Source organism: Lithobates pipiens, unplaced genomic scaffold, assembly GCF_037356315.1.
Source record: "Lithobates pipiens isolate NorthernLeopardFrog02 unplaced genomic scaffold, aLitPip1_a1.2 Scaffold_22, whole genome shotgun sequence".
NCBI classification, from domain to species: domain Eukaryota; kingdom Metazoa; phylum Chordata; class Amphibia; order Anura; family Ranidae; genus Lithobates; species Lithobates pipiens.
This window is the reverse complement of record NW_027507784.1, coordinates 187,142,456-187,160,126: the sequence shown is the minus strand read 5'-3', so window position 1 is coordinate 187,160,126 and position 17,671 is coordinate 187,142,456. Positions and strand designations below refer to the sequence as shown.

At 46.5% G+C, this 17,671-nt stretch overlaps 1 protein-coding gene across 1 annotated transcript in view; it reads left to right on the top strand.

Moving 5' to 3' along the window:
* Positions 1 to 17,671, top strand: part of SLC39A10 (solute carrier family 39 member 10) — a 99,022-nt gene that overhangs the window by 72,159 nt on the left and 9,192 nt on the right. The window contains exon 9 of the mRNA XM_077448740.1: positions 3,142 to 3,222. Coding sequence (XP_077304866.1) covers positions 3,142 to 3,222 — 81 coding nt within the window. The remainder of the gene's footprint in view (positions 1 to 3,141; positions 3,223 to 17,671) is intronic.

Here is a 17,671-nt window from a genome sequence, read left to right as displayed (position 1 = left end):
CCATGCCAAATTTATTTAAAAAAATTTGGTGTGGGTTCCCCCTCCGAGGTCCTTTAGGTCTGGTATGGATTTTAAGGGGAACCCCCTACGCCGAAAAAACGGCGTGGGGATCCCACCCCCCCCCCAGATCCATACCAGACCCTTATCCGAGCACGCTACCCGGCCGGCCAGGAAAGGGGGTGGGGAGCGAGCGCCCCCCCCCCGAGCCATACCAGGCCGTGTGCCCTGAACATGGGGTGGTGCCCTGGGGAGGGGGGGGGGCCCGCACGCCCCCCCACCCCAAAGCACCTTGTCCCCATGTTGAGGACAAGGGCCTCTTCCCAACAACCCTGGCCGTTGGTTGTCGGGGGTCTGCGGGCGGGGGCTTATCGGGCCCCGTTTAATAAGGGGGCCCCCGGATCCCGGCCCCCCCACCCTATGCAAATGAGTATAGGGTACAATCCCATTCACCTGTGGAAAAAAAGTAGAAGAAAAACACAACGCACAAGGCTTAAAATAGTTCATTGCACAGCTCCGGGTTTTTTGTCTTCGGGGGTCTTCTCGCCGGACTCCTCTGCTGTCTTATGCTAGTAGCTCTTTTACTAGCGGAGGAGCCTGGCTTTCTTCTTCATCCCCCTCTTCAGGGGTCTTGTCCCCCTCTTCGATTCTTCTTGCCGGGCCACCGCGCCTTCTTCTAGCTCGTCTTCGTCTTCGTCTTCGTCTTCTTCTTCGTCTTCACAGGTGAATGGGTAGGGGTATTGTACCCCATACTAATTTGCATAGGGTGGGGGTTGGGATCCGGGGGCCCCCTTATTAAAGGGGACTCACGGATTCCGGTAAGCCCCCTGCCCGCAGACCCCAACAACCAACGGCCAGGGTTGTCGGGAAGAAGCCCTTGTCCTCATCAACATGGGGACAAGGTGCTTTGGGGGGGGGGGGGGGTCCTTCCCCCAGGGCACCCGCCATGTTGAGGGCACACCGCCTGCTATGCCTCGGGGGGTGGGGGGGGGCACTCGCTCGTCCCCACCCCCTTTCCTGGCCGGCCGATTAGCGTTCTCAGATAAGGGTCTGGTATGGATCTGGGGGGGACCCCACTCCGTTTTTTCTGCGTAGGGTGTTCCCTTAAAATCCATACCAGACCTAAGGGCCTGGTATGCTCCTGAAGGGGGAACCCACGCCGTGTTTTTTTTTTTTTTGGCGTGGAGTTCCCCCTTTGACAGCTCATTCTGATTGGCCACGGCAAAGTTCGCCTGGCCTGGGGCGACTTACAACATGACTTTAAGTCGCCCCAAGTCGTGTTCATAAGTCGTGTCCAAGTTGCCTCCAAAAGTCATGTTGCCCCTGTGTGAACCGGCTCTTAAGAGATGCAATGTTTACACTTGAATGAATGAACTCATCTCGGTGTGTAGAGTTCTCAGTTTAAATGGTTAAAGATTAAATCTTTTCTGACACTTGTTGCTTACAAGTAAAAATCCAGTGTTTTCTGCCAGAAAATCACTTGGACCCCCCAAAATTTATATATATTTTTTAACCACTTCCCACCCGGCCAATGCACATATACGGCCGGGTGGGAGCCGCCTACTCCTGATAGGACGTTCAGGAACGTCATTCAGGAGTAGCGGGATCGCGCGCCCGCGCAGCGGCGCGATCCCGATGCGCCCGTGTCACCCGGACACGGCGCATCTCAGATCGGCAGGAGGGCTCTGTGATTGGCCCTCCTGATCACATGACGGCCGTGTCCAATCACGGCCGTCATGTGATGTAAACAAACAGCCGGTTGCTAGGCAATCGGCTCCTCCTCTCCTCACACAGAAGTCATCGCTGTGGAGAGGAGAGCAGATCGCTGCAGCCGGCTGCTGATCAGTGAGTATGAGCTGCTTTTTACAGCTTTTTACTCACTGATCACCAGTCTAGTGTACACAGTAAACACACCACACAGTAAACACATCACACAGTATAAACACAATGTCCCCACACATGTCCCCAAAACATACATGTCCCCAAATAATAAAAACACATGTCCCTAATAATAAAAACATGTCCCCCACATATGTCCCACTAAAATCACATGTCCCAATGATTATCTGCACACATATGTACGTGATCACCTGCACACATATGTACATGATCATTTGCGTACATATGTCCGTGATCACACAAACCAATTATTATACACTTAACGGATTTTTTTTTACCAAAAACATGTAGCAGAATACATTTTGGCTTAAATTTATGACAAAATTTGATTTTATTGGATTTTTATTGAAGTAGAAAAAAGAAAATATTGTTTTTTTTTTTCCAAATTTCCGCTTTTTTGCGCTTATATCGCAAAAAATAAAAAACGGAGTCGTGAATAAATACCACCAAAATAAAGCTCTATTTGTGCGAACAAAATGATAAAAATTTCATTTGGGTACAGTGTAGCATGACCGCGCAATTGTCACTGAAAGCGCTAGAGCGCTGAAAGCTGAAAATTGGGCTGGGAAGGAAGGGGGCGAAAGTGCCCTGTATTGAAGTGGTTAAGCAGAGATCCTAGGGAATAAAATAGCGGTTGTTGCAATATTTTGTCACACGGCATTTGCGCAGCGGTCTTTCAATACACTAATTTACAAAAAGACATTTTTCTGTATCGCTTATGAAGGCTGCTTTCACACTGGAGCGGGCAGGCGTTGATGGTAAAACGCTGCTAGTTTTAGGGACACTTTACCATCATTTTAGCAGTGCTATTCAGCTGCTAGTGGGGCACATATAAACCAGCTAGCGGCAGAGGAAGAGGTTAAATGCGCCCGTGAAGCACCACTGCCAAATCGCATTGCATGCGCTTCGGCAGTGGTGCCCATTCATATCAATGGGCAGGAGTTGTATACACCACTCCAAACGTGCTGCTTGGAGGACTTTTTTTTTTTTTTTTTTTTTTTTTTTTTTTTAACATCCTGCCAGCGCATTGCCTCAGTGTGAAAGGGGGATAAAAAAAAAAACGGCCTAACCTGTGCTCAAAAAAATCGGCATCATATATCGGCCATCGGCCGCTATGATTTCTAAATATCGGCATCGGCCAGGGAAAAACCCATATCGCTCGACCTCTAGTTAGAAGACCTGTATAAGTAATGATCTTGAGTATACTGTCACTGTTTTGTTACTGATGGTTTGTCTTGTTTCCAGGTGCAGCTTTCAGTGCAGGGCTTACAGGGGGAATTAGCACATCCGTAGCTGTGTTCTGCCATGAGCTGCCACATGAATTGGGTAGGATTTGTGTGTGTTGTATCAAATGTCCATTGTTTTCTATATTACTGTTTTTATCTTTTAGTTTAATAGGAAACTATAATGGTTTTTGGGTCAGTTCAACATTGTTTTAATGTGTTTTAGAAAAAAAATGAAAAAATTCCAACCTTCAACTTAACGATAGGGAAGTGTTTGGCATGTATTTAATCTTTATGGGTTAGGTAGTACAGTTCCAGTATTTTTCTGTACACATGATTTTAACATGTCGCTAAATTCAGAATTGTCCCATGAAATTAAATACAACCAGTAATTTTGTCTCAGCTGCACAATTACAGTGGCTAAATCAGTCAAAATGTGAAGACAAAATGTTGTTGCACTAAGTGACAGATCTTCCATAATAAAAGAAATCCTGTGTACGTGGAATATGATGCATAGTTCTTAAAACTTCAGTTCAGTATCCCCAAAGTTTTTGTGTGTTTTTGTGTGTGAAAACCTAATCAACAGACATACAATAAATGACAGCTATGCTCCAAATCCGTTTTACTGAATCGGATCAGGCAGCGATTTGCGATTGGTTGCCAGAGGTTAGAGTATCATTACCAGTCATTGACTGGCTGCTAGAGGCTACAGCACACATTATGGCTCACTGATTATTTGCTAGAGGTTACGGCCCTGGACGTCCTCCTGTTTGCGCTGCGGCGCGCAGAGGGGAAGTTCTGTGTTGGCCATGTCCCTTGGACACAGCCAATCACAGATCGTGCTACATGGTTAATCACAGCGGCCATTTAGCACTCGATCGGGCCTGTCCAATGAGAGGTGATCTCATATGTAAACATGAGATCATCTCTCATTGCCAGCTTTCCCTACTCACACAATGTGTGAGGAGGGAGAGATGAGTGGCTGCAGCGTCAGTGAGAAGAACACGCACACGTGCCCACCTTTGCCATCTGTTCCCTGTGCCATCTGTCCGTGCCACGTGTCATTGTCCTGGTGCTCCGGGGCCTTCAAAAGTGTAATGGGTAGTCCACAAGTTAGATGTGTAATTTTATGCTCCTAGAACATGTGACGGCGCTCCCTGCATGTTGGGCCTCTCTAAGTGGCCTAGCTGTGAAAGTCCCACACACGTGGTATCGTAATACGCAGAAGTAGCAGAATGTTGGGGAGTCATTCGTGGTAGACACATGCCATGTGAGAGAAATAACCTATTGCAATGACAATTTTGTGGGGGGGAATTCATTTTGCAAAGAATTGTGGGAAAAAATTACAACACCAAAAACCTCACTGCCTCTTACTAAATACCCTGGAATGTCTACTTTTCAAAAAGGGGTAATTTGGGGGGTATTTGTACTTTCCTGGCTTGTTAGGGTCGCAAGAAATGAGATAAGCCACCAGTACATCAGGTGTGATAAATTTTTTGATTTGCACCACAACTTGTAGACTCTCTAACTTTCACAAAGACCAAATAATTATTTTACCAAAGATATGTAGCAGTATAACTTGCGGCCAAAATTCACGAAAAAAAATGTAATTTGCTAAATGTTATCACAAACAAAGAAAAATGCGTTTTTTTGTTTGTTTGTTTTTTTCAAAATTTTCGGTCTTTTTTTCATTTATAGCGCAAAAAATAAAAAACCCAGAGGTGATCAAATACCACCAAAAAGCTCTATTTGTATGAAAAAAGGACAAAAAAAATGTGTTTGGGTACAGTGTTGCATGACTGAGTAATTGTCATTCAAAGTGTGAGCACCGAAAGCTGAAAATTGGTCTGGGCAGGAGGGGGGTTTAAGTGCCCAGTAGGCAAGTGGCTAGAGGCTACTGGGCATCCTTGAGTGCAAGTGTTAAAGGAATCCCCAATAGTGTAGTGTATTAGACCACTATAAATGCTTATGATAGCTAATAAACTATAAAGGGCAATGTGCTAATATATCACTAAGTATGTGACAGTTTACCATGAATGTGCAAGATTACACAAATGCACGATTAATTCCAAATATAAAATATGAATATATGAAAAATATATATATGTACTCCAAGACTGTCCTCATGAGATATATCTATATATAGCAGCTGCAGTATTTTTAGCTGCTGACTTTTTGGGGCACCCCACTTTAAGTTGTCTTTTAAAAAAAAAACATTTTTTTAGCCACCTCCCCCAGTTCAGTATCACAAAAGATCCTCAACCTACTACTAGGTAAGGGGCTGCAACTTCAGGTAAGTGCATTAAAAGAGCATTCGGGCATCTTTTTCGGAAAAAAAACAGATTTCCTGGGAAGGGAGGAGCATTTTTCAACCCATAGATCTCCTAGAGCAGTGATGGCGAACCTTGGCACCCCAGATGTTTTGAAACTACATTTCCCATGATGTTCAGCTACACTACAGAGTGCATGAGCATCATGGGAAATGTAGTTCCAAAACATCTGGGGTGCCAAGGTTCGCCATCACTGTCCTAGAGGAACTGCCTCTCACCTCTCCACCCACCCCAGAGATAAGACCTGCTGGGTCTGTGGTAGAGAAGCACTTCCATAGAAATTGGTCTGTAAGGCATGTTTTCTGGAAGCAGCAGGAGACAAAGGAAAAAACAAGAGTCCATAGATGTTATGAAAAAAATTAAGGACTCAATCTGAGAATTGGCTTCGTCCCAGGATTTGGCAACTCCGTCAAGTCAGTTTTCTGCGGAAGCCCCGGTTCAGCAAACAAGTGCTGATGTCAGTTCTGATGAAGAAAAAGACGCAACAGAGGAGCATTGTTCCTCGTTTGACTTTGGTTTAATTGAGCTGTTCGTAGTTGCAGTAAACGATGCAATCCAATGGGAGGAAGCCCCAGACTCTCCTGCCAAATCTAGGCAGTACTTTCCTTATTTAAAGAGAGCCACCAACCTTCCCACTTATGGAAGAGATGAGGGAAGTAGTTAGAGGAATGGCAGAAGATTGAAAAAAGTTGCCTTTAACAGTTTTTTATAAGTTATACCCCTTTTTGGACTCGGATACTCAGCTATTTGATTCTTTGCCTTCAGTAGATGCCTCTATTATAAGATTGGCATGAAATACCACCCTGCCCTTAAAGGAGGCAGTTAACTTTTAGGACGTGCTCGATCACAAAATTGACGCAGACTTCAAAGATCATCAAGAGGCTGGTGGGGCCTGTAAGCCAGCGGTGGCCCTAACTTTAGTTTCCAGAGCGACAAAAGCTTGGGCAGACAACATCGAGTTGGCCTTAAGACGGTATCTAATCGGATGAGATTATCAAAGCCCTTGATGAACTAAAGTTGTCTTTATGGCGGAAGCGGCCATTGTTATATTAAGCTGTTCTGCGTGGGCAATGTTATATTCAGTAACTGCTGGAAGAGAACTTTGGTTAAAACCATGGTCAGCAGACCGCTCTTCAGAACAAACATGGTGTTGCATACCTTATAATGGAAAGGCAATTTTTGGTGAAAAACTTGATACCGCCATTAACTGAGTGACAGGAGGAAAGAGTGGCCTGATACCCCAAGATAGGAACAGGAGGAAAAAGTTTACACCTCGCTCTTCCTTTCAACAGAGGAACAAGGATACCAGATCGTATAGGCCAGGGAGAGACTATAGAAGAAGCTGGCGAGGTTCCCAGGCAACTTTCTTGAAGATGGGCAAACAATCTTCATCTACCACGCCCGAAATCCAAACATCTTCTTTTTGACTCTCTGCCCACCCAAACTCAGGGCTTTCGCTCACGTTTGAGTGGAATCTTGCACAGATCAGTGGGTCATGTCCACGGCCACTTCTGGAGGTTCAGGTGACACCCACCTTGTTCTTCATTTCTACCCACCAAGATACCAAATTCCATATTAGGGAGATTCTCATTCAATAAGTTCAAACACCGATACGTCAGGAGACTGTAATATCGGTTCCAGAGTCTAAAAACTTTTGGGCTTCTATTCCCCCAATCTTTTTGGTTCCGAAGAAAACAGGAGGCTGGAGACCGGTTTTGGATCTAAAGTGTCTAAACAAATTCATCAGTCTGGAGCACTTCAAAATGGAATCGCTTAATACGGTAATTCTAGCAGTACAGCCGGAGGATTGGATGGTCTCTATCGACCTCAGAGACTCGTACCTTCATATTCCAATTCATCACAATTTCCAGCCCTTTTTATGGTTCAAAGTCAGAACTCCATCTTCAGTTTCGATGTCTGTCTGCCTTTCGGCATATTGACTGCCCCCAGAATCTTTACAAAGGTATTGGTAGCAATTCTAGCTCCTCTTCGGGAGAAGGGGATACGTATCTTACACTACCTAGACGACGACCTAATTCTGTCTCAATGCAAGGAGTCGCTCCAAACCCACCTACAAGAGGTAGTAGACACATTAACAAGGTACGGTTGGCTAATAAACTATCCGAGTCAAAAATGGAATTGGATACCGCACTAAAAACTAAATAAATCGCTGGACGTTCCCCATGACTAAGTCACTCTTTGAGGAAACGTACGTCAGGAGGGTGGCGTGCTGACGACATTGCTGTCTAGGACGGGTGTCTGCAAGTCAGCCGGCACTTCTTTACATGCTTTTAATATTTCTACAAATGTAAGTGTAATATTTTGCTTATAAAATAAACACTGTTTTATGGACTTGCACTATGGTGAGTTTCCTTTTCCATTGGGCTTGTGATTGCTGCTTACTGGTCTGCCCTTTGAGTTTCGATCGTTTGGCTTGTCCTCCATTTAATCGCAGCTGATTCCTGCCACTTCCAATGGATGTCTGAAGGTTGATTTGACGCTAGTTTTAATACTACAGGCCCTGTATCGCTTATCCTCTGGTAAGCGCATAGGTTGTGTGGTGGAGGGTCACAGGCACTGGTGTTTCTTTCTGCACAGAAGAATTTGATTAAGTCACCACTTTCACTCTGCTCACTGGACTTTGATCTAACACATTATTTATTTTATCTTAGGACTTGTTTTTATCAAGTATTTATCACGTATTACACATTTATTTAATCACATGTTCATTTATGATTGATTTTATATTTATTATGGTGGTTTCTTGGTGTCACTTACTGCTATATATTATATTATTTTAGCTTAATTTTATGGTCAGGTATCTTCTATGTTTTGGTATCCGAGTCAGTTTGTTCCAGCTCATGAAATTATATATCTGGGTGCGCTTTTTTTTTTTTTTTTTTTTTTCAGAACTCTTGGTTCCGCCCAGGGGGTGGTCCCTTGGGCAACAACCCTCCAGTCACAGACCTCAGTTTTATCTTGCCTAGTGAAAAAGGACCTAGGAACCCTGCAGCCCATTGGTCCGTGCTTTTTTTTTTTTTTTTTTTTTTTATGCAGAAGCGTGATTTTTGCGCAAGATGACTGATCCTTGGATCTACTATCAACAGCCGGCTGGGTGACAGGCTGGATACCCTTATCCTTGTAGTCTCCCCAGTCTGGCTATCGAGCGTGTGCAGACCAGAGCTCCGTGCTGGGTCGGCCACAACGAAACCTCAGCTCTAGCGGTGGTCGGTGAGCTTTTATGTCTGCGTCAGTGTGCCGAGGCCAGCAGCCACCCTGTACCGATCAGTGGGTCTGTAAAGGAATGTCTCCCAGCTCTTCAGGACTGGTAAGGACAGCTTTCCCTGGCTCAGGTCAATTCGGGGGTCCCTTGCCTCCCTCTTTTCTCTCCCTATCTTCCCTCCCCCCTCCCTTTGGGGTATGCTGCATGTGGCTGCTGTGTGTGTGTGTGTGTATACGGGGGCTCTCCGGGGGGGGGGGGGGGGTCTACGCTGCCTAGCGGTGTCCTGGGTCCTGTTCTTCATGCCCCTGGAAAGTGTCTGTGAGGTGTTGCTGATGTCTTGTATGGCGCTGTGTTCACTGCCATAGTTTCCCTGTGTTTTATGTCTTTGTGCTGGGCGGACATTTTATTGAAACCTGAGCACATTTCAGAGCGGTTTGGCGCTGTTTGCAGCTGCTGCCACCGATCACAGCTTTTGTTTCCTCTGCAACTGGTAGCCCACAGGAACTACAGGCACTGCTTGTGGGATAGCGCAGAACTCCTCAGGGTGGTGAGTCCAGCGGGAAAGAGCCCCTCAGCCAATTGCAGCACTGTGGTACTGTCACTGTCCTAAGTCCCCTTCGGGTGGCAGACAGGGTAGGGTCAGCATGGCTTCAGAAACTGGTGTTTCTTCCCCCAAAATCCGGGCAATTGCAACCGGGTCACCTGCAGACTGTGCAGTGCCCATGGACACCCTGACGGTGGTCCTCAATTCTTTCGTTGCCAAGATAAAGGCGGTGCATGGGAAGAAAGGTGCACTAAAGCCCCCCCCACCCCCCCCCCCATCCTCTGGCGAGAGCGCTGACGCAGACTCTGGTCCTGCTGAGGCTGGTGACCCCTGCTGTCTTGTCAGACGCTGACCAGGACAGTGAGGATGCGTCCCCGTCCAGATCCGTGCATGATAAAGCGCTTGTTGGAGCACTTATCACAGCTGTGCGTGATACCCTGAAGATTCAGGAGCCAGCAGATCCCTCTGCTGATGTACCAGTCCCTTTTTGGGTCCCGCAAGCCAGCACGTTCACCTAAGGTGTTCCTGTATTTGACTTATTTTGGCAAGTTCCATTACAAGGAATGGGGTCACTGCAACGGACCTTTTCGGTCCCCAAATACATGGTGGTGCATTGCCCTTTTGAGGCTTCTCAAAGTGGTCAGCTCCTCTGGTCATGGACCCCCCCCAGTATTCAGGTTAAAGTAACTACGATCCCGGTTGAGGGGCTCCTGCATTCAAGGATCCCATGGACAGGAAGGCCGAGGCAGTGGCTCGTTCTTTTGTTTACGGTTGTGGGGTCAGGCATGTGACCAGTACTTGCACCGAAAATTGGGACAGCAACAGGCTTCTCCTGTCTGCGTGGAACTAGCAGACCAACTAGTGCAAGGCCTTCAGTACGTCTGTGACGCGGCCCTGGATACTCTCCCTCTGTTATCCAGGGCTTCAAGATTAAGGAACCACGCCGTAGGCAAGGGCCCTCCTTTTTCCGCTCACAAATGGCTTTTTCGACCGCCCGAAGCTTCGACAAAACGTCCGACAGGACGACCACGGACTGTCAAAAACGTCCCTGGAACCTCATGATTGCGAATAAAAGTGCTACCACATGAATGTTTGCCCCCACCCATGTCTCGGGTGGGGGATCGCCTTCGAAAGTTTGCAGCTCTCGGTTATCCGAACAATGGGTCTGCGATCTGATTTCCACAGGCTACAAGATAGTTTCTCTCTTGGCTGCCAAATAAATTCTTCCCCTCCAGCATACCCATATCCCTGGCTCGTCGGGAGGCCCTCTTGGGGGAAGTAAGAGACCTGCTGAATCGCGGCATGGTTGTACCAGTTCCGGAATCGGAGCGCTTCCAGGGATTCTACTTAAATCTGTGGTTCCCAAGAAGGAAGGGGTACGTCCAATCTTGGCCCTAAAAGCCGTCAGTTAATTTGTAAAAGTGCAGAGGTTCAGAATGGAATCGGTTCACTCAGTAGTCGCTGCACTCCATCAAGGTGACTCCTTGGCATCCTTAGACATCCACAATGCGTAACTGCACATACCCATATGCCTTCGGCATCAAAAACTTCTGCGGTTTGCAGTCGGAGAAGCCCACTACCAGTTTGTGGCTCTTCCTTTTGGTCTGGCATCAGCCCCCCCCAAGTCTTTACCAAGGTATTGGCTCCAGTTTTGACATTGCTACGGCAACGTGGGATCGAGATCGTCAGATACCTAGACTATCTCCTCCTGAGGGCATCTTCCACCTCAGAATTGGAGGAGGATGGGGCGATCCCCATGCAGACCCTGCAAGAATTTGGGTGGCTGTTGAACCTAAAGAAGTTGGTGATTGTACCGACCCAGCGTTAGTAACTAGGCTTGCTGCTGGACTCCATGGAAACAAGAGTTTCTCCCTTCAGGCAAACTGCAGACTCTCAGATCCGCTGTAAAACTGCTTATGAACCGCAAGTGGTCATCGCTCCGCTTTTGCATGCGAGTACTGGGACTCATGGTAGCCTCCTTCGAGGCAGTACCTTATGCCCAGTTCCTCACCAGAGTCCTGCAGAAGGAGATTTTGACCAAATGGGACAAATCTTAATTGTCCCTGGATCGACAGATCCAGGTGAGTCAGTCAGACTCACTGATCTGGTGGTTGAGGTCCAAGTGGACAGTGATCACAACGGGTGCCAGTCTATCCGGCTGGGGTGGCGTAATGGGGGTGCAGTCAGCTCAGGGCCTCTGGTCGACGGAAGAATCCAAGTTGCCGATCAATCTTCTCGAATTGAGAGCGATCAGGCTGTGCCTCTCCACATGGTGGATGAGACTGCAAGGGTGTCCAATCAGGATCCAGTCAGACAACGCCACTGTGATGGCATACGTCAATCACCAAGGAGGAACAAGAAGCTTAGCCGCTGCACGGCAAGTCACTCACATAATTCTGTGGGCAGAGCGACACTTACCGGCCCTGTCGGTCATTTACATCCCGGGAGTGGAGAACTGGAAGGCAGACTATCTGAGTCGACAGATGCTGGACCCAGGAGAATGGGCATTGCATCCGGAGAAATTCAGGTTACTGTGTCTGAAGTGGGGCATACCAGGCGTGTATCTTCTGGCCTCCTGTTTTCAATCAGAAGGTGCCAAGATTAGTGTCCAGGACAAGAGATCCATGGGCAGACGCGCTGGTGGCTCTGTGGGACCAGTACCAGCTGATCTATGCTTTTCCTCCACTGAAACTGTTACCAGTGGAAGCTGAGGGCATCCCAGTGATACTGGTTGCCCCAGATTGGCCTCAGTGTCCTTGGTACGCAGACCTGGTGCGTCTGGTGGCGGACGCTCCCTGGCGACTGCCGTTGCGAGAGGACATTCTGTCTCTAGGTCCGATTTCTCAATCCTGCTTTACCATCGCTGGTTTTAACGGCATGGCTATTGAGAGCCAGGTGTTGAGGAACCGGGGTCTGTCGGACTCAGTGATCCCAACTATGTTAAGAGCACAAAAAATTGATTCCTGTAAGGCCTACATCTCCGTGTGAGGAGAAAGGATGGCATCCGTGCTCCTTTTCTATATCCAGGATCCTGCTGTTTCTTCAGCAAGGAGTAGACCAGAAATTGGTGTTAAGCACCATTTAAGGGGCAAATTTCAGCCTTGGCTGTCTTTTTTTTCAGGGACCCCTGACGTCTCACTCCTTAGTGAATACCTTCATTCAGGGGGTACGACATGTAGTCCCTCCGGTGCGTCCACAGTTACCCCCATGGGATTTGAACCTGGTGTTGGCGCTTCAAAAACCGCCATTTGAAAATATCAGGGATATTCCCCTGTTGACTTTCCCAGAAAGTGTTTTTTCTAGTGGCCACCCTGTTCACTATTTCCCAGAAAGTGTTTTTTCTAGTGGCCGTCACACGGCCAGGAGGGTTTCGGAACTGGCGGCCTTGTCCTGCAAGTCGCCCTATCTGGTTATCCACAAGGATAAGGTGGTGTTGCGTCCGCAACCATCTTTTCTACCGAAAGTGGTCTCGGTTTTTCATATCAATAAGGACATTGTATTACCATCTGTGTTCTAAGCCAAAACACCCTAAGGAAGTGGCCCTTCATGCTCTGGATGTGGTTTGGGCTCAAAAGGTGTCTGCCACTGCTCCCTTTTTGGAAGTCAGACTCACTGTTTGTTTCAGTGGCTGGTCCAAAGAAAGGCATGGCGGTCTCGTCGCTCCCACCATTTTCGGGTGGATCAGACAGATTGTAGTGCAAGCCTACGCCTTGAAGGGGCAGGTGCCCCCTTTCCAGTCATGGCCCACTCCACAAGGGCAGTCGGAATGTCTTGGGCCTTCCGACACCAAGCGTCTGTCACTCAGGTGTGTAAAGCGGCGACCTGGTCGTCTGTCCACACGTTTACCAAGTTCTACAAGGTAGACGTCAGTGCATCGGCTGATGCCTGTTTTGGCCGCAAAGTTGCAATTTAGATTTTTTTTTTTCCTTGGTTTTTCATTTAAAAACACAGTACTGTTAAGTTAATGTGCTGTTGCATTACATTCCGCAGTTTTTGGTGCGGTTATGGGTAGTCACTCCTGTTGAGGGTACCCTGGTTTTTGTGGTGGTTTTTTCCACACTATTATTTTTTTTGTGGGTAAAGTTTCACTAGTTCCCACTTGCTATGGTGGATGAAGTTTCTATGCTGTTTTTTCCACCCCTCGTTTGGCACTGCTTGGCGACGTCCCAATGGCTAAGAGAGGAGCTGTGTCTGTCGGTGAATATAAGAGAAAATGGGAATCAGTGAATCACCGTAAAATCCTTTTCTCTGTAATTCACCGACTGACACAGCACCCGCCCCTCCTTTTTATCTTTACCTTATACTGCTTCTTGACATACTGAGGTCGGTCTGGCAGACTGGAGGGTTGTTGCCCAAGGGACCGCCCCCTGGGTGGAACTAAGAGTTCTGAGTGTTGTGTTACAACCAATGCCTAGTATCTTAGTAATGGGGCAAACAACCCAATGGCTGAGAGGAGCTGTGTCAGTCGGTGAATTACAGAGAAAAGGATTTTACGGTGAGACCAAAAAAAAAAATCCTATTTTGCTACAGATGGACAAGTCCAGAATCAAGGGGGAGACGCACAGCAGGTCGTTGTCCAGCAAGGTGGCCCCGATAATGCTCTGGGCCAAAGAGAACCTCACCAACCTCAGAGCGTCTTGCATCCCAGCTTTCGAGAATCACCTGGCAGATCGCCTATCAATAGAGAAGGATTTTACAAAAATCCTATTTTGCTACAGATGGACAAGTCCAGCATTAAGGGGGGGATACACACCAACCTCGCCAACCTCGCCAACCTCACAAACCTCGGAGCGTCTTGCATTCTTCACCCAGCTTTCGAGAATCACCTGGCAGATCGCCTATCAAGAAAGTTCGACAGCGAGTGGTCCTTGAATCGGGAAGTTTTTCCAATGGATCTGCCACCAATGATGCAGTCCTCAGGTGGACCTTTTTGCGTCCCCCCCCCCCCCCCCCCACCTCAATACTAAGGCAGCCTGCTTTGTCACAAGGTTTCCAGTCTGTGGTTCAGCGGAAGTGGATGCCCTCGTCTAGCCATGGAACTTCCAACTGGCATATGCATTACCTCCGATCCCTCTGATTCTGAGGTTCCTTCAGCACCTAACAGAACGGGTGACCATCCTAGCAGTCGTCCTCTACTGGCCAAGAAGACCTTGGTTTACCCTGCTGTCCAGTCTCGCCCTCTGCAACCCCTTAACACTTCTGGCCACGCACAACCTTCTGTCCCAGGAGAACCTCTTCCATCCACATTCAGAGGTTCTTGATTTGGGGGTCTGGACATCGAGCGCAAAAAGCTGGAGAAATTAGGTTGCTCTCAGAGTAATTAAGACATTGCTTCAAGCCAGAAAATCTTCCACCAACAGTGCCTACTATAAGGTTTGGGAGAAGTTTTTGGAATTTGCAGAATCTAACAGTTTCAACCCATTAAAACCAGAACCCCATGAAGTGCTTTTATTTCTTCAGAAAGGATTAGATCTAGGGCTGAGACTTGGGTCACTGAAGGTTCAGGTCTTTGCTTTATCAGCCCTAACCGACGCCATATGGGCCTTCGACCCACTTATAGAATGTTAGTTTTTTTTTTTTTTTTTGTTTTGTTTTGTTTTTTTTTTAAGGGCAGTTCTTGGATTAATGTTATAGCTAATGGTGCGCTCTGGTCAACTTTCTAATTCAATGTCTGCACACAGACTATAATCTTACAATTTCTGAGGCCACTATAGCAATATATATCAAGCTTTGTTATATAAAGTGCAAAAGATATGTAAACAAATATCAAGGTGCAAAAATATGTGCAAGTGCTGTGCAAATGCAAAATTATGTGCAATCACTACTATCTACTGGAGAAAAGAACCCCACAGTACTAATTGAATGCCAAACTTCACATCCAATTAAAGTGCAAATGTGCATGCTATCATTCAGCCCGCCTGCTAATCGGCGTATAGATTCCAAGAGAGACTAAGTCCCATAAGCATGCAAATAGCAAAAACATAAATAATTATTTCTGAGAGACCAACTCTAATGTGCTATCTGCAAAAAAATTATTAGTGATCACAAATAACACACAAAAAATAATTGTATAAATCTGTAGAAACTATAACAGTGTGCTGAGCCCAAGAAATGATGGCATCAATTAATAGCCACATATTAATATATGCGATAGTCACTTAATCCATATCCTTGTGCAGCTTCAAATATAATTGGATCATGCAAAAAATTTCCACTAATATCTCCAGATAGTAATCGTCTTATTCAAAGATAAAAACACTTTTCCAGCAACACTATTGCTCATGATTCTATTATCCCAGATCCGATCCAATCATAGTATCCCAGATCTTGGCACTAAATCGAGAAAACTTTCATTGCGCAATGATTACAATTCCTGTGTGCTACACACACATAGATTACACTCGCATAACCTAGCCGGCAAGTAGCGTGTTCAAACAATCAGCTGGAAAGTAGGCGTTTCCCACACAAGCTTCCCTGCTTGCTGTGTTCACAAAAGGCTCCGAACGAGTCACGTCTCTGGCTCCACCTGAAGTGTTGCATTATATGTCACATGACTTTATCAAATTCTTGGATTAAAACTTCCAAGAAAGCCGCTATATCCAAAGTGGGATCTTCCTTTGGTACTCTCCATACTTGCAGCTCCTCCGTTCGCTCCTACGGAAGAATGCTCTCTGGAAGACATGACTCTACTCTAAAGGGCAGCATTTTTAGTTACTATTACCTCTGTCCGAAGAGTCTCAGAGATCCAAGCGTTGGGAGCTGAGTATCCCTACATCCCCAGTTCTTTCCCAATAGTGGTCCTCCAGCCAATTCACCAATTTGTCCCTAAGGTTCCCTCTGTTTATCATCTGAACCAAGAATGGGTACTCCCAGCCTTTGGTGAAGATCCAGCAAGCTCAAAGCTGCATGAATTGGATGTAGCAAGGACTCTCAGTCATTACATCAGACTAACGTAAAGATCGGCGTCTTTGTGATCCCTAAGGGCGCAAGAAGAGGAATGGCAGCATCAAAGACGACTTTGGCAAGTTGGATTGTCTCATTCGGAGAACATATCGAGCTAGTGGTCTTCCAGTTCCGAAATCATTCAGTGCACATTCAACGTGGGGTATGGCATCTTCTTGGGCGGCATTAGCATGAGTCTGGCCGGAAACTACCGGTCGTGCAGCAAGTTGGTCATCCTTCACCAAGTTCATGACCCACTATAGTCTAGATCCAGCCGCGCTTACTTCTCGTGACTTCAGGAAAAAAGCATTTGTAGTTGTCTGCTCTATAATCTAAATGAGAATGTTTGTTTGTTTTTTTTTTTTTTTTTTTTTTTGTTTTTTTTGTTTTTTTTGCAGCAACCCTCCCTGTGAGCAAGTTAATAACCATGTGTATGCTGCCATGAAGTCACCAGGAAAATTGAATACTTTCCGTAATTTTCCTGGTGCCTATCCATTTGTTTTTTATATAATCCTTAAATGTTTGTCTAGTTACCAGAATGGTGCATGGGTGGGGGGAGCGCTGACTCTTTATAGAGTTAAATTGGTCCTGTGGGTTTGGGGGCTGGGTAGCCAACCATGTGTATGCTGCCATGGATAGGCACCAGGAAAGGAAAATTATGGAAAGGTAAATATTCAATTTTTTTCAGTTTTCCTGACACAACAGAAATGTGCTGCCCTTTAGCAGATACACAGCAGTGCTATTGTTAATGACCCCCCCCTCACGCATCGCCTGAGATATGCGTATGTAGATTCACGGTGATGTGGCACCATGTTATTTTAAAGCGTTCCCTTTCACTTTTCAGAACGTGCTGATGTTGGGCTCAATGACCACAGTTGTAATCAGGACTTTCAAGCATGCCCCTTTACCTCCCCCAGTGGGCAGTGTTCAACAGAAGTGATGGTGGACATGATCTAGGTTCGGGGGGGGTGGGGCATAATATACATATAAATGCTGCCTCTATTTACATATCAATGCTGCCGTCTGTGGCTATTAACACGTTAATGCCACCGCTATTTACATATTGGTGCAGGTTATATACATGTAAACATAGGATCCACAGGTGAGGCCTCTGTGTATGGCAACAGGGCAGAGCTGGGCAGCATTAGTAACAGAACTTCATACAGATATTGGGACATAGCACAGGACTAAAACTTCAAGGGACAAGGGAACTTAAACTGGGATAGTTTGCAGTTATGGGGTAGCTGCTTGGGGCCTAGGGCAGCTGCCCCTTTTGCCCTGCCTTTAAAGACAGCCTTTTCCTGCCCAAGCCAATTTTCAGATTTCAGCGCTGTCACGTTTTAAAGGAAAATTGCAGTCATGCTACACTGTACCCAAACAAATTGTATATAGAGTTTTTTTTTATCATTTTGTTCCCACAGCTAGAGCTTTCATTTTGGTGTGTGTGTGTGTGTGTGTGTGTGTGTGTGTGTGTGTGTGTTGCTAAATGGACCGAAAATTTTGAAAGTTTGTT